This window comes from Labrus bergylta, chromosome 10 (assembly GCF_963930695.1).
Source record: "Labrus bergylta chromosome 10, fLabBer1.1, whole genome shotgun sequence".
Classification (NCBI taxonomy): Eukaryota; Metazoa; Chordata; class Actinopteri; order Labriformes; family Labridae; genus Labrus; species Labrus bergylta.
Genome location: NC_089204.1, coordinates 21,764,671 through 21,791,591, shown reverse-complemented (window position 1 = coordinate 21,791,591; position 26,921 = coordinate 21,764,671). Strand labels below are relative to the sequence as shown.

The 26,921-nt window shown below is 38.8% G+C and overlaps 1 protein-coding gene across 1 annotated transcript in view; it reads left to right on the top strand.

The window, feature by feature from the left end:
- Positions 1–26,921, top strand: part of LOC109981938 (protocadherin-15) — a 233,723-nt gene that overhangs the window by 94,644 nt on the left and 112,158 nt on the right. Inside the window, exons 6-10 of the mRNA XM_065959676.1 lie at positions 14,385–14,545; positions 17,862–18,017; positions 19,079–19,198; positions 19,326–19,436; positions 23,355–23,525. Of these exons, the coding sequence (XP_065815748.1) occupies positions 14,385–14,545; positions 17,862–18,017; positions 19,079–19,198; positions 19,326–19,436; positions 23,355–23,525 (719 nt within the window). The remainder of the gene's footprint in view (positions 1–14,384; positions 14,546–17,861; positions 18,018–19,078; positions 19,199–19,325; positions 19,437–23,354; positions 23,526–26,921) is intronic.

Here is a 26,921-nt window from a genome sequence, read left to right as displayed (position 1 = left end):
ATGCATCATCCCAGGTCACATGGGACTTTGTTGATATTAAATACTTGTCCTGCATGTGCACAAGACAGATATTATCCAGGGTTAAGAACCTGTCCAACCTATACATACAAGTCTATAATAAAATACAATACCATATTGATCATGTAGATGGGTGTACATCAAGAAAAACATACAGGATTGAAAGTTCAGCTGCATACAACATGATACTGAGCAGAGAGCTGGAAAAACGTTATGTATCTCATGTATGGCTGCAGTTTTAGTGTAATTAATCTTGCTCCATATAGAATCTTGAGTCTGCCTGCCTTATTAATAGTCTCAGGATGTTTTCACTCACCTCAGGTTTGGCACAAAGTCACAAAATAAATAAAAGTGTTAAGGGACTTCAAAATATTCAGTCACATTGCGAAAAACAAACCCCATTCCTGATTTTGAATGTAGTCATTGCCTACAATACCAGGGCTCTTGTGTAATATGTCACACGAAGCTATTTTTGTCCACATGGGACAACTCACTCAGTGTGATACCAACAGAATCTTTTTTTCTTAGAGTGATATATTTCTCTGCAAGGATGTGCCGAAAAATATAGATATTTAATTGCATGTGGCCCAGTTTGCCAGAAATATGGATACACGTCATTGAATGTGATCAGGAAGCTCTGCCTCAGAGGTTATATCTATCTGTATGAATGAATCATACATAAATATCACAGCTATGCCCTTTAACATTTTTTACTGTAATGTTGAATTCTCATCCCTTGTTTCAAAAGCGTGTGGAAACAGCTGAACAGCAGAAGTCTGTAACTAAATCAAACTGAAGTCAATAACTTCAGTTTGATGCTCTTGATGAAGTACCTTGACTTTGAGTTACCCAGTGGGCCTTGTGATTTCAGAGAAGAGAATTGCATTTTCTCCATCTATTGTCCTGTTGATTAGCCTTTGTTCCTGCACACCTGTTTAAAGTTTGACCTGAGCTCACTTGAGCCAGAGATTTTTTCCAGTGCCGTGACCATCTCTCTCTACTGCGCAGGCAAATAAATCCCACCTGAACCAGCCACTGAGTCGGACCTGAAAGAACTTTTTCTTCCACAGCTAGAAACGAGAGACGCTAGCTTGCCTTATCTCTGATGTCATACCAATGTACAGCTGCATGGAGAGTTGCAAAAGACGGCAGGGGAGTCAGTTTAGATATGAAGGATGTATTTCATGATAAAGTTCTAGGAATGTGTAAAGTCAGTTACCCATTCCTCAGACACATGAAACCCCTGGAGTGTAAGGATGACATCACAGAGGAAAAGCAAGTATTTTTAAAAATGTTCTGTTGAATAGAGCTGCATGTGTGACATTTTTCACCCTGACTTTATACTTATATAATATTTCCTGCCAGTCCCCTTGTAGAAATTCTGTGTGAAGTTAGGGTTAGCTGATGGTTGAACGCAGCAGGATATCTTCAGGAAATTCACTGCGTGCAAGTGGACAGATGTAACAAGGTTTATATCCTGTGACCTCTGACTGACCAGTGCGATCGTGGTGCACATAGTGAAGCTGTTTGAAACTCTTTTCCGCTTGCAAATTTGTTCCTAACCACTCAGTCTTTGATGCTGTGAATACATTCAGTTAAATTAAGAACTGATATAAAGGCTCACGCTGTCGTCATAGCATAGAACTCTTTTGCTTGGTCCGTCATTTTTAAGTCGTCCTTTTTTTTTTTTCTTTTTTTTTTCATTCCTGCTGTGAAGAATAAATTCAGGGGGGCAGCATGTCCTGAAGTTTTTCTAGAACTGTTCAGGCGTGCATGTGTGAAAAAGGGCTATACAAGGAGTTTTCCTTGATGTTTTTGGTGGTATTGCTCGGTTGGTGGAGAGGGCGAGAGGTTGTAGTCCTTGTTGCACTGATCATGGTTTTCGACTCCTTATCCTGGCACTGTTAGAGGGCTCAAATTGTGTTTATGTAAATACAAACAGATCATCTTAGTAGTAGAATAGGAGAAATAGCAGAAAGCAATGGGAAGCAAATATTCTTTTTAGCATTTATAAGACTGGAATCATCCATCCAAGCAGTTGATTTCTCTTAAACAGAGCGTGCAGGTCTCACACATCACATCCTGTTGCTTAAAGGATCGATCCTTACTATCCTGTTCAACAGCTTCAACATGTTTCAAAGGATTAAGAAGGAGTACAGATATGTTTTGAAATACATAGCATACACATTGGAGGTCACACTCTATAGTGCCAGGTTTAAAATCTTCAATAAACAACCCCTTTACACCTACACTATATTATTTTTGATGTAAGTAACCTGACCAAGGACATAAGCTTAAGTATACATCCTTTCAAACATTCATATAATGTGACCTTCCTGTGCTGACGGTGCAAAAACATAGATTCAAATCTTCAAAAGTCAATGGCAAAAGCCCTACTCTTACATAGCTCTCTTCTCCTCTCCCAATTGCTCAAAGTACCTTTACACTATACTTCTAATTCATCCTTTCACACAAACATTCAATGATAGAGGCTGCTATGCAAAGTAACAAGCTGTCCACCAAATGTTAATTGTAAATGGATTTGAGCTTGTATACTGCTTACCCATTTACAAACTGATGGCAGAGGCTGCTGTGTAAAGTGACCATCAAAAGTAACCAATCCCATTCAATCACATTCATACGACCCCAACGAAGCAGCAGGAGCAACTTGGGGTTAAGTTTCTTGCCCAAGGACATGTGGCTGCAGGAGCTGGGGATCGAACCCCTGACCTTCTGGTTGTGAGATGATCAATAGCTGCCCACTCGTACTGATCTATTCGTTCAAACTAGGGGTGCAACGATACATTTTTACAACGATACGATTAGTATCATTTTCCATGGTTCCGGTTCGATTCAACGATTTTTGGCTTCTCTAGAAGGATACGATTCGATACAATTCAATGACTTCAAATCGATTCAGTAACTTCTTTTTGCCAGAAATTCAACCAGTGTGATGGAGCAATGAACACCTGAATACTGGGCAGTACAGATGAGGATTCCTAGAAGTTGTTCTTTGTATGTAAATAAGGGATGAACTATGAATATAAAAGAATAAACACATTGCTCAAAGTACAACTTCAGTATCTGCCAATTCAGTCAAGATATAAGGCACTGCAATGTTTAACAAAAGAATCAATCAACTTCTCTTCAGGTTGATAATCTTCACTACATTTTATACTAAAACTGAGAACGAAGGCAGCAGGTAAACCAGAGTTCACAGAACCCAAAGAAGTGCCGGTTGCACTTTTTATTGCCCTCTTTAGATTGAAAATGAGAACAGCAGCAGTGCTAAAAAATACATCTATATAAAGTCTTAGTATCATTACAATAGATTATTACCTCCGTAAATCGATTTTAGATTGATTTATGTCCACCGGGAAAAGCAACTTGCCGAGCACCTATTGATGTAGTTGCATTGTAGGAATATAAATCGATGCATTGATGTAGAAGATGAATCGTTAGACTAATTCAAACACATTCAGACATGGTGACCTATGGGATCAATTTGGGTTTTAGTGTCTTGCTCAAGGAATCATCAACATGTGGACTGAGTCATGGATCAGTCCACCAACCAGCTAGAACACTTACCTCTCCAGACCAATGGGAATGAATGAATGAATGAATGAATCTTTTATTTTGGTGTCAGGCCTCAAATGGCCCATCCCTTATAGGATTATTCAGACGCATTTAAAGAAAACATTTCCAAATGCCAACACACTGACACAAAATGAAACAAATACAGAAATGATGCAAAGATAAATTCAACAATTCAACACCAAAATCAACTGGTATCCCGCAATGAATACAAAGAGAGAGAGAGAGAGAGAGAGAGAGAGAATTTTAAAAAATGAAACTCCTTTTGTGTGCTGATTCAGCTCAATGATTAAAAGTGGACTTTATGTACTGATTGGACTTCTTTCGATGCATGTACCTTGGTTATGACCAAATGTTTTGTAAGTCACTGTTTCCTGGAACTAGAGGTTGAATGAGGATACTTGCATCTACTCATCAGCAGTTTCCCAGAATCCATCTGAGTACTTGGAAAGGAAATAACCTGTGAAAATAACATGCTTTTTATTGTTCTTCAGCAGATAAAGCAACAGCGGCCTTTCCATCTATTTTAATGCAGTCTTTTTAAAGACAGTGCTGACGGCTAAATGTACTTTTCTGCATCATCAGCTAAGACTGCTGTCCATCCTTCCTTTCACCAAATCATCTCCTGCGAGAAACAGCCGTGTTTCTTTCTCTCAAAGAAAAAAAAATCATTGCCTTTCAAATTACCGGCTGAATCAGAACTAGTGCAAACACATTAACTACACATATGAGATAGCTGCTTTAAAACATAAAAATAGAGATTCATACCACTTCAGATCAGGTTTTTTAAAAAAGTCAGTGTGTTAATCTTTATGAAGAACGACGGTAAACGATTTCACACATGTACGAACAAGAGAAGCAATTTTTGTTGATTTCAAAGTGTTGTTCATGCTTTTTTCTTATAATTCTCATTATTTTCTTATAATTTGTATATTCAGACATAACCACTGTTGAAATGTTTTTTCCCCTATTATATACATCTGGTGTTGGCAAGTGGCGGCCCAGGGGCCACATTCAGCCCACTCTTCACTGACGGCAGCCCGCCAGTCAACTTCTTATTCTTCGTATTTGCATTTGAGTTAGAAAATATAAATATTTGATAATACATTCAGATGCAGGCTACATATTTGATTCTTAAGTCTAATTATAAATCATTGTTGTCTAATTTAGAGTGTATCATTCTTACTGTTTGGCCCTTTGGCAGTGAGGATCAAACTAATGTGGCCCACTTGGTTGTCAAAGTTGCTCATCCCTGATACACATCATAGCATTGATTCAGACTGTTGATAAGTAAGTGACTAAGTGTAGATAACTTTAACTCAGTGATGGTCACATGCACATGTTTCAATCTATATTATTTAATCCATTTCTCCATAGAAGTAGATGCTGCTAAGACAGTTTGAACTGCATTCTGGTGCACAATAAACCACATTGTTTACTATAAACTCATGCAAGTCGCACTGTCAGAACTTATTTACTGAAGCAGATTGTTCTTTGACTAACCATCAAAAGGAAAAGTTGGATAACACACCAAGAGAATGTTAATCATACTTAAATGAGAATCTAAAAAAAAACACAGCCATTAATTGGTAACACGTGCCTACTCATCCATTTAAATTGACTGCAGCATGACATCTGTCGCCACAAAGTAAAAGTTGTCTTTTATAACTTTGTGTCATCTCCATGTTTAGCAGAGGGAGACAATAAAGCTTTGGAGACTGACAAAAACTTGTTCCACTGGAACAAAGACACTGCACCAACAAGTACAATTTATCACCACAAAGAACTGCAGACACAAACAGGTAGCAGCAGCAAAGAAATGGAAACCAGCCAAACAGTTTCATTAGTTCCGCCTTTTTTGGAACATTTTCATCATTTTCAAACCAGCCTGGATCCTGCAGAAATGTGAAATACTTATTTTTTTGCAAACAAATCACACACAAGACGGAGCAAAGTTATGTTTGGTTATTTAATCAGGTTTTTTTTGGCGAGGTGGGCAGGTGTAAGAACTTGTCATCCATGCTTGCTTACTAAAATAGTATTTCCTCCATCTGTTATCAAAACCTTACAGCTCTGACAAAACATATTACAGCAAGCAAATATAAAAAGTCTAGGATCTCTTTTTTCCAGCTTGGCTTTACGTCACTTGTGGTCCATTTTTTTCCACAAGCGTACAAAACCAAGAATGCTGGGGCTTCATCATCTCTGTTTCATATCATGCAGGTGCAAACACAGAGCTATATTCTGCACTCGCTTGATGCAGGTCATTGGGTTATTTTCAGAATGAAATTAAGTTTTGTTGGTTGTGGAGTTCCTGCAAACACTGCTTCCACTCTTTGGAACGTATCATACGTATTTGACTTGATATATCATGCTGTTTATTATGTGTATACTACATGCATGTATTTCAATCAGGAGAGACTTAAGTGAGGGTTTACAATGATTTATTAAACAGTTTAGGAAAAGATAAATATGCAATGTCTTTGACTCCGTCGTGATGGCTTCTTGCACTCAGACGGGTAGCGTGGCTGAGAGCAGGATAGGATACCCCCTCCTATGGAGTCTAGACTCTGGCGTTTGTGATGGAAGAATGCAGGATGTGATGAAGAGTGGTTTTTCTGAGGCTGTATTTGAACTCTGCTGAGCTGGAATGGAGGGGACTTGGGCGGAGGAGGGTCGCAGCGATCGCACTGAAATGACAAAGTGACTGTTTGAAGAGAGAGAACGGATTTTAAAATTCGACCGCAGCAGGATGATTGGTTGAGAGAAGTTGTGGCAGATGTGGGTTGGATTATTACTTACGTTGAATGAAGAAAATTGAATGAATGTGTTAGAGAATGTAACCAGCCTTCTTGCTTCTAGCTCCATTTGTGCAGCGAAAGACTACAGGACTAATCTTACATATTTGGACTGTTTCTACTCAACTTTAATTGGCCATTTTAACCATGTGAATATCTGGGCCATTTCAATTGGCAGCCTATCTGCACCAAACTGTCACAACATTTACATGATAAACAGCCAAGGTCAGTCTGAGCACAGCCTTAGTCCTTTTTTAATGTGAGTGGCACTCCTGCAAAGTGTATGTAATGTATGTATGTATGTATGCGGATCTACTTTTCTTTCATCTATTTTTTTTCCTTTTCAACATTGTCCATTATAAGGGGTTTTATATATTTTATAATTTGAGTATCAACAACCTCTCTTTGTGTCGCCCCTTTATACTGTAAACAATAGTGGATTCATATGATGTCTTCAGGTAAAGTATTGAAGGAAATAAGTGGTTTTCGTCTGAAAATTGTGTTTTTATTGAGGCTGTTTTGGACAATCCAAGGTCTGCCATTGTAATGGGTCGGTTTTGGAGGACGACATGCTTTTATATTTGTGTTCTGCACTATGAAAAATATGCTCAGGGGCTCATGTCAGCACAGCGTGTGCATATGTGTGACATGCACATCACCCAGCATGCAAAGATAGTGAAAACACTTTGTTCCTCCTGAGAAGTGATGTTTCTCAGAACTCTTCCTCTGTGCTGCATGAAACAGCTGCAGCTACTTCTTTCACTGTCCCTTTGACTCCACTTTACTTTGACAGAAAACACATCAACAGACAGATGTTCTCGTGTCAAATGACACCACAAGTAATTAGAGGTCATTATGCATATGAAGTGCGGGGATGGTATTGATATTACATCCCTCCAGATTTAGTTGTGGCTGGGAACATTTAAACTTTTGGCAATGTCTGCTGCACAGTGGGTTTCTTGACAGCTGCTGCAGATGTTCATACTTTATGTTTTCATGAGAGAGTGTGTCTCTGTGTGAGATGAGGAGGCTGTTTGCCCTTCTGCACTACGAATAAATTGAAAAATCCAAATCTAAAATATTATATTTTATCCAACCGAAGCAGAGAGCTGAGTAGGAGAACACTGTGGCTGCAAGCCATCCGTCAGGAGGACGAGCTTGGTCGCCTGTCGGATCCAAAATCCAAACATGTCTGTCTGTAGTCAGCAGCACTTTAGTACAGTTAACTTTAACCATGATTGTTGGATAAATAGTTTTTATTCAACGGTTTTTATTTTGGGGCTTTTTATTCCTTTATTACAGAGACAGGACCGTGGATAGAGTCAGATATCAGGTGGAGAGAGAGAGAGAGAGAGTGGGGAATGACATGCAGGAAAGGAGCCACAGGTTGGATTTGAACCCGAGCTACCTGTGCTCAGGCCTGGTTTGTGAATGAGTGTGAATGCAACCTAAAAGGGATTGACAACAATCCGATGTTATTCTGTTCAGTTTATTAATATAATCTTTCTTTGTAAATTGACAGTGATGATTCAATGTAGGACATGCCAGCTTGTTAGCATTAGCATCAAAGTTTAAAATCTACGCATTTGCATTATTGGTAGCTGGAAGAAATTAGTATTTTCCCACATGGGATGCCCCGCCCAAAAATCTGACGGGAAGCCGACCATATCTATGACAGAGTGTCTAAAAAGGGAAAGTAGCATCCACACACTGCTCCCTTGACAACCTTAATGGCTATGTTTTTTTTTATTCATATACATGTTGTGCTACTTTTTTAGCAAGTTTTATTTAAATGCATAAAACATCAGGCTCCACTTGTACTCTGTACAATCTGTTAGATTTTCATAATGCACTGGATGACACTTCAGCACCCTGGACAGCTCACATCAAGAGACTCTCTAAAGTCCTTACACATACTCCCTTTGAAGTGTTGTTTGAGCCAATGCAAGCAAAAAAATTATAGTTATTAGAAGAAGTGGTGTTAGAATCTGACATTGTTCATTATCAGGAAAATAGGCCATGGTCTCCAACGTAATTTCTTTCCAGACTTTAGACACCTGAAGTGCAAAGGCTTATCTCGTTTGGTCTTTTCACTTATGAACATCCAAAACAGAAACTTCACAGGATCTCAGCCAGTGAGCTGGCACATATGGAGGCCCCTCCATGCTTTAAAAGTAATCAGTAAGATCTTAAAATCAATTCCAAAATTAGTTATCAGTGAAGTGATGCCAGGATAGGAGTAATATGTTCTAATTTTAGTGCCAGCAAGCAACTTTCTTCAATATCCAAAGGAATTAAATTACAATAATCCAGAAGGGACAGAAATAAGAGGCTGCAGGTTTGTTTTAATGAAAAATACTCAAACTTTTCCCAAGTTAAAGGGAGCAAGATTACAAAACTGGCTGTCAGTTTCGCCATACTGAGTTTGCTTAAAAATACTTCCCCTGTACCGAGTATCAAACTGGGATGGAGGACTGTGGGTCAGAAGGTTTGGAAATCTGGGCCAGTTTTTTGGATCCAAAGAAAATCTATTTGGCTGGGATTGGCAGCAGTAATGGATGTTCATGAGACAGATGTGGCCACAGCACATTTGTGCTTGGTCATAGTCCAAGTAGGACTGTGTCATGGAGCGGAAATAGATATTCTAAGTCTGAATGATATGAAGAGAGACAGGAGAGTAAAAAATATTGATAAGAAATTGAGTGGAGTCCTCAGTGTTTTTTTGGAAATCATCTTTATTCACTTTGCGAAGCTGATTGGTTTGTCAGTTTTGCAAATCCACCTCTCTCATAAAGTAGATGTTCTTATTGAAAGTGTTTCTTTGTATCTATATAGTGTTAAAATAACACCTGACCTCTGCAGATTTCAAATTAACACTAAAAAAGTGTATACCAGCAGATTTGCTGTGTAGAGCCTTTAAAGGAGAAAATGCTGCACATTGTTTTTGCTCAGCATCACCATTTGTAAGTAAAAAAAGCACAACATTTCTGTCCCTCTGGACTTTTGTAATGTGTGCTGTTAAACAATTTCCACCACCATGATCTCATCATCATCACTCATGTGGTGAGTGACTTTGCACAAGTTACTGCTGATGATTGAGAGACACTTATAAGTTGACCAAATGTCCCACACCTGTGCACACACAGCAGGCAGAGCAATGTCTGCTCAAGAGCATGGTGGTGGAAACAGTTTGAGAGATGAAGGAAGCGAAACGTTGTGTTTTTTTAAAATAAATATTGGTGCTGAGCAAGAGTAGTGTGCAGCATTTTCTCTGTTCAAGGCTTCAGTTTTGACTTTGAAGTACAGTACACTTATGTTGTAGTCAAGACCATACTAACCAAGACCAAGACACGCCCGAGACCTGAGTGCTCCCAGACCGAGTCAAGACCAAGACCGAGGCAAGGGAGAGACCCAGACAAGACCAAGTTTGCTTTTAAATAAATGTCACAGCGACAAACAAGGTCCGTGAACTTTCATTTTCAAAGCACCACAATGAAAATTTTTTGAATCTGACAGTTTGCTTACCTTACTTCTTATCAGAAATATGTCATTTTACTTATTAAAAGCCACGTTCACCTGACAAGTACAGATAAATGTTTTCTACATCTTATACAAAAATGAAATATTTGTCTTGTTGGAGATGTGGAACAATGTTTTTTTAATCAACATATTCATATTCACAACAATTGCAGCTGTATTAGTTCTTAGTTTGAAGTTGACTGCTCTTTTGACCCCTCACATCCCCGCGGTCTTCTCTTGGTTCACTCTCTGTAGATTCCTGAATCTGTAATGAGTTTAGATGGATTCAGCTCAGAGCATATTTCAAACACGACTCCATGCTAATACTAATAAACATCCTTTCAACATTTTATTTTTCATACCAAACCTGGAGTCCCATCACAAGCTGGCACTCACACTTAACTGGTGCCATCAGCCGTTGGTTCCAGCATTATTGATATCTGGGATAAAAGTCATCCCTCTGTGTTGTCTCTGTGGGGTTAGTCCACTGTGAAGCCCAGATCTGAGCGGCTCTCTGACCGGAGATGACCCAGACTGAGTCAGAGACTACTAAGGAGAGAGAGTGATTTTATTTATTTAGAAGGTGAAGTACACATACAGCATGGTAGAACTCTGGGCAGCACTTGTTTGTAGAGGTGTGACAGGCTCTGGCATCCTCCTGATGGATGAGGACAACGACTTTGCCGTGTGACTGAGAGAGGAAGTGCCCAGAAAAGAAAAAAAAGATGGAGTATCGGCTGTCACTGCAGAAAAACAAAAGTTCAATTAACTTGAGAAAGAAAGGAGTCAGTCCGTGCCCTCCCACATGATATTTCAAACCGTTTAATTTACAATCTGAGAGTTTCAAAAAGATGTAGCTCACCACTCAAGCCACAGAAAAAAAAATATATTTATGAAAAGCTGTGTACTAGATTAATGAAGCAGCAACACAGGGGTCTTTTGACTTTTAAATTAAATTCTTAGAAGATCCATTTTTCAGTTGGAGTTGTTCCCACTTGGGGCAGATAATTATAGGTCCTTGTGATTACAACACACAAATGCATCAAAGCCTGACGGCTGCAAACAGGGAACGCAGTCATTAATATTGGCGGGTAAAATGCAGGAGTGGAGGATAATAACAACGAGGCGAAAAGCCTCCGTCACACCTCCATCTCTGTTCCTTCTTGATTATCTGAGAGTCTGAGTGCCTGTGAAAATGGATGAACCTGCTTTAATGAAGGGTGCGATACCAGGTCCTACGAGCTGTAATTAAAGAAAAAAAAAAAACCTTATAATAACACGTCCTTTTTTCATTTTAGCCCTTACATTTCAGAGTCATGTTAAGTGCTTTTAGTAAAACAATTAAAGGCTTTACCCACTTGAAACTAAACTTTCTTTGAGGAGAAAACATATTTTTTGAACAAAGACTGTACAAAAGAATTAGTAACCATTGTGAGGTGACACTCGGAAAATGTGAGGCTTTTTTCTTAGTTTGGAGAGGTTGTCCGGAAACGAGTGTGGGGTTTTTAAATGGCCCACCTCGTTTGGGCATATCTAAAAATCTTAAATCGCACTCCGATGCGGAACAAAACAAGCTAGCCCAGATCGCCTTGAAGGGATGGTCTCAGCTTCCTGCCAATCAAACCCTGGAGCGGTTCAGTTGCAGTGAGAACAGAATCAACACAGCAACAGGAACAAATAGCCTAGTAGTGCTTTGAAAAACAGTTCGCTGCAAGTCTGACTTGGAGCTGGTTATATCAAAACACAGCGTTTTCTGACACAGTGCAGTTGCACTCAGGGACCTTCGGTAAGCACCGAAGTGCACCTAACCAAATCCTCCTGCCATAAGGTTCTGACATCAGTCAAGTTTAACATTTTCACTGGTTGTATTTAATTCTATAAACTTATATGTAACACAAAATTTCTACAGCATATTTTTAATGAAAAATACATGTTTAATCCAAATATAGTTATCTATTAAAAAATGTGTTTAATACTGAAAACATATTCCAGGGATCATCTACATTTGTACAAGGGGTCAGATTCTTTCCTTAAGAGACGATGTGGGGGCCGGACTTTAAAATATGCTCGCACATAAGCCTGACATCTGTCAACCCACATGTGAAGAAGTTGGTATCAGAGGGTAAATGTAATTATTCACATTTACCTTATGTAAGTATTTAAGCCTTGTGATTTTATTTTTAAGGTTAATTGTTTAATCTTCCCAAGATAATTTTTATATTCTTGGGGCCTAATGGGACACTTTGAGGGGGCGGATGTGGCTCACGGGTCACCAGTTGATGGTCACTGGCCTATTCTCTTGTAGCAATAGTTAGAAATCAAAATGTTGTATATATTTGTTTCAGAACCCAGCTCTGAGTTTTGTGCAATAAACTCAGCTGTATTGAATATGTAAATAGTGTATTATTTACAACACTTTCATTTACTGTCTTCTGACATTCTTCTGACTGACTTCCATCAGTGGCAACCATTAATAGTGACAAAGAGTTCCACTGATCTTGACTGTGCAGTTTGTCTGCAGTACCACTAACTGCTGCTCTCACTGAAGCTGTTGGACAAAAAAGAAAACATGACACCCGCTCTTTGCCAAGATAATTCATCGAGCTGACAAGGTTCTGATTAAATAGCAGGCTTTTTGCACATGTGTGCCATGTGCTGGTCACTGTAAGAGGCCACTCTGAGATGTGCAGTTTTTATCACACAGAACACAAAGACACAGATGTTGGAAGGTTTTCGCATGCTGACGGCAGGAATGTCCACCAGAGCTTTCACCTGTGAATAGAATGTCTATCTCACTGCCAAAAGGCATTTCTTATGTCCTCACTGAGAAACATCAAACTGGCCTCATAACTGCACATATATCAGAAGTATTGTGACCAACCTGAGGCACACCTGAGTTATAGTCATGCTGTTAATTACGCATGTTAAGATACATTTAAATAATTTCTTCTCCAAAACTGAGCGGATTAAGCCTTTTGTCGAGCAATGAGAAAGTCTTCAATCTTTTATTTCTGCTTGTTATAAAAGGCAGAAAAATGCAACACTCTTATATTTTGTTCAGTGTATACAGCTGTGGATCTTTGCCTCTCAAATGTTCCTCGTATAATAAAATGCATTCCCCTGTTTGATGCAAAATTGATACAGATACATTTGTAATCATTTTGACGATGTGTTTCAAACAGTTGTGATTACAGTTAGTGATGCGTAGAATTCTTTTTTAGCCAGGCCATAGAGTTTTATGATTAATTTTCCTAAAAAGATCTATGTTCTTGAATAGTCATGGTCATTCTTCATAATTAGTTATTTTCAACCAATGATTTATGCTCATGTTGCTGTAAACAAACCAGCATATGGCTTCACTAATGGGGCAAAGAAGACTCCAGTTAGAAGTCGTATTACACGTTTCTGCTTGATAATTAATGGTGAATTTAACGCCTGTTTTGGTGACTTCTCTGTCGGAGCACTTGGCCTTCTTTGAAAAGCAGAAAGGTTCAAACAATGAAAAGATTTCAAGCAACTTTACATGAATTTAGACTTGGGTGTCACAATCCTTTAAAAATGAATATATTTGACTCTCCATTTTGCTACCATGAATTGATTCAAATTTGGGTTGAAAACATTGTTTACAAGCAATCACTGGTGGCTTTGTGATTGGATAAGTAGTGAGTTTTTCACTGTTGTTGTCATGGAAATCTGTTGCTTTATGGACACTTACAGTACTGAAATCAAGACTTTACCTGTCTCCTTCACATGAGTATCTCATTATGCACCTCTGTTCTAAATCGAAATACCTCACCATTGTTTCTGCTGAAACACCAGTGTTTGCATAGATCCACTCATCATGGCGTTTGGGAGTCAGAAAAGCAGAGATTTATAAGGCTTTTGGAGGATTGTCCCAGAACGCTGCTGTGGCAAAGTTTAATCAGTCACTGATTAAAAGCTGTAGAATACAAACCGGAAAGCATTAATGACCTCAAGGGTGTTAATTATTAATTTTACAGGTTTCCCCATTCATTATGGAATAATGGAATAATGAATGGGTGATCTGCAGTGATCTGAGACAGATTTTTTACAAAGTCTTTAATGCTTGTGTTGAGTGGTTAGTTTAGGAATGAAGACTAAAAATCCCCTTTTCTGCTGGAGTTGACCAATAGAGCATACAAGATGAAGAGTATTAAAGCTAAGCTCTTTTGTTTTAACTTATTCTGAATGTGTTCAGCTCTTTGTCTGAAATAATATAGACTTGGTCACCCAGCACCTTTGCTTGTCTTTTTTTTTTATTTTTAGCAATACAACTATTTGTCTGGCAGGTAACAGAGGGCCTGTGGAAACACGTTAAATGTGTCATATCTTCTACTAAAAACCTGATTTATTAACTAACAGTAGCAACAAGAGCCACAGGATGTACTTTTATAAGAAGGCAATCAATAAATCCGGCCTTGTTTGTCTTCACAGGCACAGTTTTGGTCGAAAACATGCAGATAAATGGCCATGCCCAAGACCCAGGAAGAACCATCTCACTGACGTTACTGGACAACTACGACTACTGGGTGATACTGGAACCATCTCGACAGAGGCTCTACCTCAACAGCACTGGACGTGTTCTGGACAGAGATGTAAGTACAAGACTAAGGATGATGTTGAGAAAAAAAAAAAACAAGTGTTTTGGGGTATTAGTTAACAGCCTTTAAGCAATGAAACACATCAAAGTAGACCATGAACAGATTTATCACGGGCCTCTTTAGTCCTGTGGTTTCTGCTCTCATAGCCATAATCAATTGTTGCATTAACACACAGTTTCCTTTTGTACATTAATCATAGCTGAGTCAGTTGTTGCTCTTGTATTTTTATCACAGCCCTTTGAATTAAGTTACTTGTCATCATAATGATAATTTCTGAGACCAATTAGAGGCCATTCAGATCAATGCGGAAGGAAAAAAGCTAATGTTTACATCTCTTATATAAGGGGTCGTGGTTTTTCTACAGTAGCATTTTTTTATGTGCCTTTTTTAGTGCCTGAGCCTTTTTCACATTATCTTATTATTACATATTGCTGCTTAGCTTTTTTGATTTCAGTTTTATGAACATTATTTTGGCCCTTTAAAGGAAAAATGTGCGACATTTTGATCCAGTAGATGTCGCCCTTGAGCACCAGTATGAAACCAAAACAAACTGCTGTTTGACGACACCTCCACCATATTGAAGTCTCCGCTCTCCTCCAACCCTCATCCCCTTGTGTCTGCACAAAGAAGTTATTTAACGGAACGCACCATAATTAAGCACCATTAAGCGCAGCGCGGATAAAATTGTCCTTGTGATTGAGCTGCAATTGCCTGTGGCCTGCATTGTTGTGTTAGCAGGCTAATGTTAGCACACTTTATTTAACTTATGCATCATATTGCATTTAAATTGACACAGAATGACCGTGATCTAAAAATGCTTACATGACGTTTTAATAAGCGGTGAGTGGTAGTGACATTCTTCTTTTCTCTAGTCCTTGACTAAAACATCTTCGTACAAAAGGAGAGAAGTCCATGTAAACCTGATGTAAACACAGCTCTAACAACAACACAGCACGTGGGACTCGTCCTTCTCACTCATTGTCGACAGTCATGATTCAGAGAGACATTTACATTGGATATACTTGGTTTGTGCTATATTTATGTGTAAAATTTGGCACGTTCTTCCTTTAATAAACATGTTACAAATTCAACCAATTCATAATTACATGTCCAAACATCTTTGAACCCCACTGAATGATTTAACTCTTTGGTTCTCAACTGGTCTAGCCTCAAGACCCACCAACAACTCCTTCATGAAAATTGCAACCCAAAGTTCTGCTATTTTTCAACCTATCAGATTTATTAAAACATTTTGATGAAAGAAATTGCAAAAAACCAAAATGTTTATATACATAGCACCTCACAATCTTTTTTAAAATCCAGGCACACATTTGTGACCCTCTGAAAACAGCTTCACGACTCACTTGAATGAATTCCAAACATGAGAAAAATTTGTGTTAAATGTTTTAACATGCAGATCAGCCACGCAACAATTAAAAATGAAAAACTTTTCAGTAAAGAAAATAAAAATATATACGCAGACATATGAATAAAAAGTCATTTGCACAAGAAAGACTCAATGCTTAATTCACACAAAGATAGTTATAGATACAAGAATTCATGTGACTTATTTAATCTGGAATTACATTCTGGTAAAAGGGGATAAAGCTTAGCTCTTATGTGATCCATAAATGATTTCTGAATCCTCTAACAGATATCAGAGAAGCCACATATTGTGAATCTTAATTTCTCAAGTTGAACAATCTGCTTTGCCACCTTAGACACTGAGGTTTCCCTTTACATTGTTTTACTTTTCTTTCAAACTGTATAGCTTAACTTCATGCTGCATGCTAACATGACAGAGAATGATTAATTTGAATATGGTGTTTGCATGCCATGGATTTATGGCTTCTATTAAGAGTACTCCAGATATCATGTGGAAGTGATAAGGAGTTATGCATGTTTCTGAATCCAGGATATGCTGTTTTTCATGCACAACACATAACCCATATACTCAAAAACCTGATCACAACGACGATGCTCATTTTCATGCAAATGGACTGGCCGTCTCCTCTGTCTATCAGTCATTATGTTTGACACTGTCCCTTTGTCGTACACCTCTCATTCTTAACAAATAGGAGGCAATAAATCAAACCTGTCATGTGAGATTAGCCTAAATTAGCATTTTGCCAATTTGACTGATAATAGCAATCATGTCAAAATCAGTTCAGTTCAGTACAATAAGTCCGTATAGTTTACTCTCAGGCTGAAAGTCTCTAACATAATCTTTCTGTTCCGTCATTTAAATGTTTCTTGTTGTTGATGCTTAATGAGATAAAAGAGTAGCAGGTTGTTTGTCTTATAGCTTGGAGCATGATAATTCATCCCTCGTGTTTAATATAGCAAGTGAACTGATGGATACAGGCACTGGTCTGTGTGTGTGTAATGTCTTCAGTGCAGTTCTTCAGTGTTTCCTGTAAATCTGCAGTGAATACAGATGAGTCTAAATGGTACAGTAAAGGATGTGACACATGGGGTGCAGGGAGGTCCGCACTGGTTGTTGTGAGTTCTGTTGGAAATAAACAGTTTTCTGAGCGTGTGTTCAGATGGACTAACAGAAGTGACGCTATTAATGGAAATCCTTCACAAATTATGTTCAATTAAAATGAGAAATGAACACAGGGACCAAACATCTGCAGGTGGGAAGGCGAGCAAGAGAGAGATAAGGCAGGGGGAAGCTAGCCAGGCTACGTAGCAATCCTCTGTGTTTCTAGATTCTGATATCGTCTAACGTATTGTATGCAACAACACAACTTTCTGTTGTCCAATATGCATTTGAACACAACGTGGCACAACCCTCTGAGCTCTCTATTTAATATGTTAAACTAAATGTTAGCCATGGTTTGTTTACAGCATGCTATGCAGGAATGTGTAGTAACTACGGGTGCTTCTAAATAATTTTTGGTCTGAATGAATTCAGAGCCAGGATATTGGTTAACACAAAACAAGTTCAGTATATTGGTTCTGTGGATGCTAGTAAACATAAGTTTTTGACAGAATCTCTCTCCTGCTATTTAGCATTGAAGATCTTTTGTGTAGTGTCTTAGCTTTGCTGGTTAGTAGCTTATCTGCTGGAAGTATTAGAAAGGGGTAAAGGAATGTGGAGCTCTCTTTTTCATATCTGATCAAGTAGATTGATATTTTTTTTGAATGCAGAATATAGTTGGGAGAAATATAAAGATTTATTAGTACCTTATCAGGACCCAGGCAACTGTTCATTGGGTAAAAAGAGAAATCTAACAAGATAAACTTTCAATGTCATACATCAATGACGTGTTTCTTTCTTTCTTTCTCTTTTTCTTTCTCTCAGCCCCCACACTTAATCACCACCATCGTTGTCCTGGTCCAGTGCACCAACGAGCTGGTTGGTACAGTCATTTTTCACGAGGTCCGGATTGTTGTGAGGGACAGGAACGACAACACCCCTCGCTTTCAGCAGCCACGCTACTATGTCGCAGTAAATGAGGTAAGGGGAAAATCCTGGCTTTGTTCTGCAATATTTCTAAATCAGAACTTCTTGTGCACAATTGTTGTGTTCTTTCAGCTTCTCTCAGAATATTCTGTATATGAGGATAAGAATTAGTGTTGTTACACTGTAGGAAGGCAAAGAGGCATGCCATTCTGTCTTTTTGATTCTAACTGTGGGTCAATGAAGTCTGAAATTGTCAAATGCAATACACAGCTCTTCCTTTATATCCAGACAGTTGAAAAAATGCAACTGTCAAAATGGTCTTGAGGACTGAAATGAGGTTGATTTCTGGATGCTATCTGGGAACTTTGCATTTCATGAAGCTTGTTCTGCTCTGTGGCTGACAAACACAACAACACACTAAAAGCTTCTCCCCTTGGAGGAAATGTGTAACAGAAAAAAGTATTTGCTGTTTTCCTCAAGTTTGTTCCCTTTGAAAATGTTTATACTCATGCAAGCTGGCAAACCAGTAGAGCATTGTGATATTGTTGTTGCAGCTTGTTCTGCTTCAGTTACATCCAGTGAGTACCAGAAAGGACAACCCTTTCCTTTCAAAACAAACCTGCATCACCTGCAAATAATTCAATTCTTCTGACTGTGCAGCCTTGTTTTTTGAGATTAGATAACATTTCCTTGCTGAGTCTCTATTACATAGCGTGTTCAAAATTCCTGTCACATAGTGTTATCATAGGCATACTGTATGCAGCTGCCCCAACAGTATATTGAGTCATTCTACATTACCGTCAACTTCTCTCCTGAACAAGCAACGCTCGGTCCTGTGGACTTAGCTGTGGGCTCTGGGGAACAGCAGAGGTTCTCATACTTACTTTTTGTTTTTCAGTCAGCATTGTGCAAGACTTCAAACTGCTGCTGACTGTGACATTTCCACTTTTTAAAACGTTTTTTTTCTTTTTTCTTTTTCTTTTGTATACTAATGGTCTGAAGTGGCAGCAGTAATAGCTATATGCATGGGCTCTTAGCTGTAAGTAGATGTTAATCTCACAGGGGCTTTTTGAGTTGTTGACTTCTCTTTTTCCTGTGCTCATATATTTCTCCAGCTCACACCAGTTGGAACGACCATTTTCACCGGCTTCTCAGGAAATAATGGCGCCACGGATATTGACGACGGACCCAATGGACATATTGAATACGGCATCCTTTACAACCCCAATGACCCGGTATATGGACAAGTCACGCCATGATAAATACCCTCTACACCATTGTAAATTTCTCCAAAGATCCTGACTTATTTCTCACAGACTCCTTTCTTTCTGTCTTAAAACATAAACTCTCTCTCTCTGTCAGGATTCTAACAGAACAGTGGCTGTCGCAAACACCTTGTCAGGACACATTATTCTGGCAGAGAGGCTTAACTATGAGGAGAGAACTCGCTACCTGGTTTTGGTCCAAGCCAATGTAAGTAAGATAATCTGCCTTGACGCAATTGACAATCACATCCTATTACAGAGACAAGAACAATCACTTGGAATTATAGAGACTGCTTTAAGATGTTTTAAATTTCTATTTATCAGATCGATCTCGGTTTGTACATGTTAAAGATAAGTCCTCTCTGCACACCAAAGTTAGCCATGGAGTGCCACAAGGTTCAGTTCTTGGACCAATTTCAAAGCTGTTAATAGCCAGGCACCATCTTATCATAAAGAGCTAATAGTACTGTATTACCCTTCAAGAACATTACAATCCCAGAACGCCGGCCTGCTCGTGGTACCAACAATCTCTAAATGTACTATGGGGAGGTAGAGCCTTCAGTTATCAGGCCCTTCTCCTCTGGATTCATCTACCAGTCAGGGTCCGGGAGACTGACACACTCTATACTTTTAAGAATAGGTTTAGAACTTTCCTTTTGGATAAAGCTTATAGTTAGGGTTCCACAGGTATGTACCAGCTCCTAGTTATGCTGCTATAGGCTTAGACTGCCGGGGGGGAACTGGCACCTTGAGAACCTATCTCTCCCTCTCTCTCTGTGCATTCACACCATATTACTGTAAATCTTCAAGTACTATGTAAGTTACTTACCTAACAATGAGAGGTAAAAGGTCTTTTACCTGCTCTTTGGTAATATTATATAACAAAGAGCAAGGTCTTTCACCTGCTTTTTGTAAAGTGTTTTGAGATAACATTTGTTATTAATTAGCACTGTGCAAATAAAAATTGATTGGTTGGTTGGTTGATTGATTGATTGATTGATTGATTGATTGATTGATTGATTGATTGATTGATTGATTGATTGAAGAGGCACAATCACCATTGGCTGAAAGTGTTGGGACCTGAAAGTACTCAAACACCAACAGATTTTAAGTAGGCTAGGACCTTTTTTGTATTAATTTGAAGTTGTTTACCTCAGTGTTCACCTTGTGGGGGAAAGAACTCTTAATGCCAGCAAACAGATATATCAAGATCTGCTTTGTGTTTAGAGGCAGCAGCTGCATTCACAATTTGGAGAGTGGAATTTCAAGCACTCAAGGACCGGCGTCTCCACTATTTTTTGTATCTTTCAGATGTTTTCAATGATTTGAATACCAAGTCAGTAGTCAGCTGCTTGATGGGTTTAATCCCTTACACTGCATCACTTCTCTTAAGTTTAAATGCAAGGTCTGCTGTGTTTTCTTTTTGAAGAAATGTGGTCATGATTTAGGAAACCATTCATTTGTGTTTAATAGATGATAAGAGGGATGTTTAATAAGTAATTAAACATTCCTCAGCTGGCATAAGGACATCAGAAAAACAAGTTGTTTCACTCATATTTAACTAATACTACTTCAGAGATTGCTCATGGTCAGCAATATTATGCTGAGTGGATTCAGGGTAATATTCCCTCCAGGGTTTTGGTACTTCTTGTTTTTTTTTCCCTTTTAATATAAGTGATTGAAGCTGTCTTGAAGGCTCTCTGAGATAACTGTTTGTAGTTTGAATGTACCACTGCAGTTTTGCATATCAGAGCAATTTTAATTATGTATTATACTTAAGGGAGAGCATTTTTTTTTCTTCACACTCTGTTTGGGCAACATGACTGAGAAAACATTTTAAAACAGGTTATTCTAATGATTCAAGTTTGAATCATAATGAAGCCATTTTTCTATTATGTGTTTGTCCCTTAGCCTTGGCCATTAGAAAGCTAATGTCTGTCGACCTAAGTGGAACTGAAGCCACAAGCCAAGAGTATGAATTCAGTTGGAAAAAAACCGTTCCAAAACTGTTCTTTATGTATTAAGAATGTCTCTGTTTAATACAGAGCTGTGAGAACTCCATTCTTATTGGTCAATTACAGCTTTCTAATGTTGCTATTGCTGTAAATCAGATAGCTGCTTCAAAGAATTGAGTGCTGCTAGGGATGCAGCTCTGAACACAGAATCTGAAAGGGTAAATAATGATAACAATCTGCAAAAAGCAGTCCAGTTTATTTGACCTTAGTCACTTTACAGTAGAGAGAAAAAATAGTTAAAACTATGAAGAAGTGATGTTTTAATGAAACAATAGCTTCAGGCAATGAAATAGAAATCCACACAACTGAAGAAATCATCGTTTAAGTGGAACACAGTGTTAGATACAAGAGTATCTAAGGAGGAAATAAAGTGACTACAGTGACTAGGTCGAAACCCGAACAGCTGTTGCATTGACTTGTGCACCTTGTCTCACTTTTGAAATGTTAAGTTCCATGTAAGTTATAAGGGTGAAAATCTAGAAGACTCAAGAGTCTCTCCTTGCTACGGAAACCTTTCCAACTGTAGAGACTATGGGACTAATTTTTGAAATGGCATTAACAAAATTGTGCTTACATCAAGGTCAACATTTTTTGTCTTATTTGTGAATTCATATGGTAGGTAGCCATGTAATCAGTTTAGTAGAAAGTTATGTAGAAAAGTTTAGTTTAATGTGAGTAAGTACAGCTAGCTTGGCTCATTTTAAGAAGGCTGCAGAGTTAACTTTTGCTATGGATGGAACTGTAGCTGTAGATATTTTTGGCGTCGAAATATATCAAATTAACACACCTCCTCTACACGTCAGGCTCATGCCGACCCCTGTGGAGTTCCATTTAGCTTGAACAATCTGCTCACTATACATTATACCTACGCACTCTAAATTACATAATACCTTACATAAAGATCATCTGTACACAAATGTACAGCAACCGCTTACATGATTCCTACCATTATGATCACTGGTTACATAATCGTTAACCCGGCCAAGCAGAGTCAAAATATAACACTCTATACTAGAAAGTAAAAAAGGTAAAGAACTGCTGGATGGAATGATTGTGCAGTCATCCCACCTCTATTCTCTCCATTTCCTGCATGAGGGAGCAACACACTCGACATTTTAGTCAGGCAAGAGGTCCTCCAGGGAGATTTCATTTTCTCTTGCAACGGGAACGTCAGACTCCTGTTGCAAGGAGAAAGAAAGAAGACGTGGTATTTACTAGAACTCTGCACCGCTTGTGTCAAGAGTTCAATTACACTGACAACGCAAATCTTTGAAGTGCTGTGCTGCTCACTTCTCTGGGTAACACTCTGGGAAGCAGCCGTGCCATGAGGGGGGATCTTTAAGGATAACTGCTGTAAAGATATGTTTTGCTGCCAAGAATAATTTTGTAAAGAAGAAAAATGTTCAAAAGGAGTAGCGCTGTTCTGTGTGGTTTAAAGTGATCTGATGATGATGTTGAATGTGCTGTTTTTCCTATTCCATTCAAACACACGGCCAAGCAAGAGATTTTTCTACCTTCCAAACACACCCAAACTAATCTAACAGAAAGCCTTTCATTTTAACAACTTTAATTTGTGATACACAATCAAACCATTGGTGCACAGGCATTTTATATTTCCATGATGTGGACAAATTTTGACTAAATGCATCAAGACAATAAATGTTTTTATCGGCATTAAGGCGTGTTGTCAAAGCACATTTAAACTACTTTCTCGGTATTGATGCAGTGTGCTAAAAGATGGTATTTCAATGTTCTGCTAGCATAAAAAGAGTAAGTCTCACTAGAGGAGTTTTTACAGCTTAGCCTGGGGTGGCAAAACTAACCCTACCATTTTATTTTCCAACACAGTTGCATTTCCTTTTGTCGGTAGTGTGCCCCCCCCCCACAACCATACATCCAACCAGGAAATTAAAAACAGATTTATTTATGACTGTGGCGCTCTCATAGCAGCCCCTATTGTTATATATGGTTAAGAACAATTGCAGATATCTGTTTTTAAAATGTTTAATGATGTCTGGCCCAAGCAGCATGTAGCCCCATTGTACAAAGCAACAAATACTCCCAAGGATTTAAAGGTTGAAATTGAAAACATTTGCTTCCCCATCTTCAAGGACCGCGCCCCGTACCCTCCCAACAGACGCACGGCTACCACGACTCTGACCGTGGATGTTCTTGATGGAGACAACTTGGGACCCATGTTCCTGCCTTGTGTTCTTGTGAACAACACCCGGGACTGCAACCCCATCACCTACCGAGTCGCCATCCCTGAATTCACTGAACCGGTAAGAGCCAGTCGGACAGGCAGGTGTGAACACACCACTGTTCCTCAAGGTCACTCTGACACAGTTCCTCCTCTTAATCATATGTGCATAATTGTATTTCCCTGCATGCCAGTTGTGCTTTTATCTGTCTTCATCTGTTTGTATGTGCATTGTACCATATAATTCACAGTTTTGACACATTTACGCTTCATGGGTACATACCTGTTTATTGTTCAAATATATCAAACCTGATAATAAGCCTTATAGTCCCTTTACTTCTAGTCTTAGTCTTCACACCTGGAGGCACACTAAGCTGTGTTGTTTTTTCTCAGTGTGGTATTTCCAGAGGCTTTTTCTGGTCTATTGGACCAGCAATTAGAGCTGAAGGCTGAGTTGACCTGGGATGACAGATAAACACTGCTGGAGTTTATAGAAGAATAGAAAAATAGAGAGGAACATGGTGTGGCAGCTGTGATAAAAATTCAGAGGTGAAGAGTACAAAATATCCAGTAATGGAAATTAAACGATATCTATAAACTGTTTATCTGTGTCTCAGGAAATCTGTATCTACTGTGTATTTCTTTGCATTCCCAGATCATTGGAATGAAGTGAAGTGAAGGGAGCAGTGTGCTAACAATCTTTTGATTGAACTAGATAAGGATAGAATGAACTAGAAGACAAATCCATTCCACCTTATGGTCTATTCTGTGCTGTATTGAGGCTTCAGACTTATTTATTTAATCAGACAGACATCATGCAGCACCATAAGTTGCATTTGAACCATAGATGTCTACACTGAAACAAGGTTTCAATCTTAAGTTGAAAGCTTTCTTATGTTAGACCTAGTTTAGTCATTTTCACACTTCACTTTCACTTCTTGTGTCAGGGTCATTTTTGCATGTTAGCTTATAATTCCATTAGTGTGGAGTCATGCATGGAGAAATGATCAGATACACAGGAAAATACAAGTAGCAGAAGTCCATCCTATATGAATCAAATGTGCTGAATTTATATGATTTTGAACATTGGAGCATATTTAAGCTGGTCTAAGAAAAAGAGGTTTAATAACACATACGGCTACAATAAAGACCATAAAGATTGGTACAAAAATGTAAAAAGCTATAACATAAGGCTGTGTCCTTGTATATGTTTTTTTTAATGGGGAGCAGCAAAAGTCAGTCACAGTTGTTTGTCCATTGATAGAGTTTTCGCATGACATATATAATTTATGATAAAAGGTTTGCGGACCGCTAAGTATGCAGGACCTGGCAGCACCAGCTGCACAAAGCAAAGTTTTTGCATGAGTGTGAGAAAATGTTGCCCATGACCCTGCCCCCTCTAAACGCTGTATGGTTTCGCTCCAAAAGTTTGAAAGTGATGTTACATTTACTTGGACCATGTGCGTACAATTTAATCGTGATGGGTGGGTAGTGTCAGGGAGCAAAGGATACGATGCATATCATGATACATGTGTCACAGTACAATACGTATTGTGATACTTTGCAATACTCGACATGACGTACTGAAACATTTAAAAGTGGAGCTGAGAATACAGCTTGCTGTGTTATTGAGTCCAAATGGTTCAAGTCCAAGTTTCCAAAATATTAGGACATGTGGTTTTCACAATTTTAGAGTTTTAAGATTTAATATAACAAAATAAAACACTGTCATTACCATGGCAACAAAAATATAAGCCCCAGTCACCAAAAATTGTGAACTGTCTTGCTCTTAAATATCAACCTGCACACAATGCAGGTGCAGAAAAAGGAACAGACTTATGCGAATTCACCTATTTTAAAATACTCTCTCTCACTTATCAATAATAATACGGTGTAAGTGTGTGATGGTGTCTGTGTCTGCACAGTCTCTGGCCTCTGTCTGTATTTTTGGGTTTTCTCATCATGTTGTTATGTTTGGCAAATTTCTGTGTGTCAATCATTGTGCGGTGCTGTAGAGCTCACTGCAAACACTCTGCAGGTCGCGGCTAAATGAGAAGGTAGTGATCCGGCTGTCTTTGTCTTGTGTTCTTTGTGTGTCTTTAACAGACACTTAACCTAAGTTATGCATCTTAATGACACGCTAAAAGGATTTTAAAGACTTTGGTATTTGCGGAGATGTGAATTTGAACGGTCTGTCTGTGCGGTGAAAGTGTGAGCTGCAGGTCTGAAGGAGGGCGGTGCAGACACATATAGCGCGCAACAATAAAGAGCGCTGCAAACAAAATCTATCTTTAGCTCTGTCTTATGCAGATATGTACAATTAAAAATTGTCAGTGTATAATTTCAGTTTCTTAACATTTACCTTCAATTGTGCTAATCTTGTAAATCCTTAAACAGTGTACATTTAAAATCAAAACATTTCTTTAGGAATGGTCTACATAAGCTTTGCCAATTTTTGTCTTTTTTTGCCAGTCCTCCAATTCTGCAGTGTAACCATTATGCGAACATATCTTTCCACAGGGAGATTTGTCTTCTCATACAGTAATTGATGAGTGTATTGTAATTAACCACAATGGCTAGACAGGCATTATTAAGTTGATCTGTATTTATTTTTTTGCCCTGCGGGGGATATAACATGGGCTCTGGAGTCCCCTGGATAATGACTGCTGGAGGAGGGTATTATAGCTAATCATCATTGTGCAGAGCTAGGGGGATTTGATTTAGCGCACCTCCAGACACTGTAAAAGCAAGAGGGCTGGTTAGGGAGGGGTGTAAGGATTACTCCAGAGCTGAGGGATATAAATATACCCCCTCAGGGAAGGATTCTTCCTGCCAGAGCGCTGTTAGCCATGTGCCTGTCTGCGCTAAGGAAGTTTAGCACAGGCTTCTTAGCACATTCACACGTACTGTATGAGCCATATGGAGGCACTTTGCATGAGGAGAGGTATTCATAAATGTGATGTGCTAAACATATTCCCACTTAGCCATATGTTGGAGAGAGAGTGTAGGAGCAGAGCTGTGTAATTAGCGCTGATGGTGTCTGTGTATGCATGAGCAGGAAAAGTAGCCCACAGCTACACAAACAGATTGATGTGAAACTCTGTCTGGCACTTTAAGAAAAATGCCAATGAGGAAAAGATGGCCTATTAATTAAGTACTCTTTGAATGTATCAGTGTGTTATTGATTACTGGCCTACACCAGGAATTACGTTTTTTGAAATGGTTAAACCATTTTATTTTTATTTTTCAAGCCTAACATTCAGTGTGGGTTGCAGCCTTGGCAAACAGAGGCACCGCTGCAATCGTAACCCAGCGCACATCACAGCGTGTAGAAAAGACAGTGGCGGCAACATTATTAAGAGGACTACAGTAGCAGCAGGTGGAGCCGGGGCAAGCTTCAAGAACGGTCGATCACAGCTGCCCCTCTCATCCACTTGTAAAGCAGAAAACAGTTTTAATAGGAAGAGAAGAGAGTCCT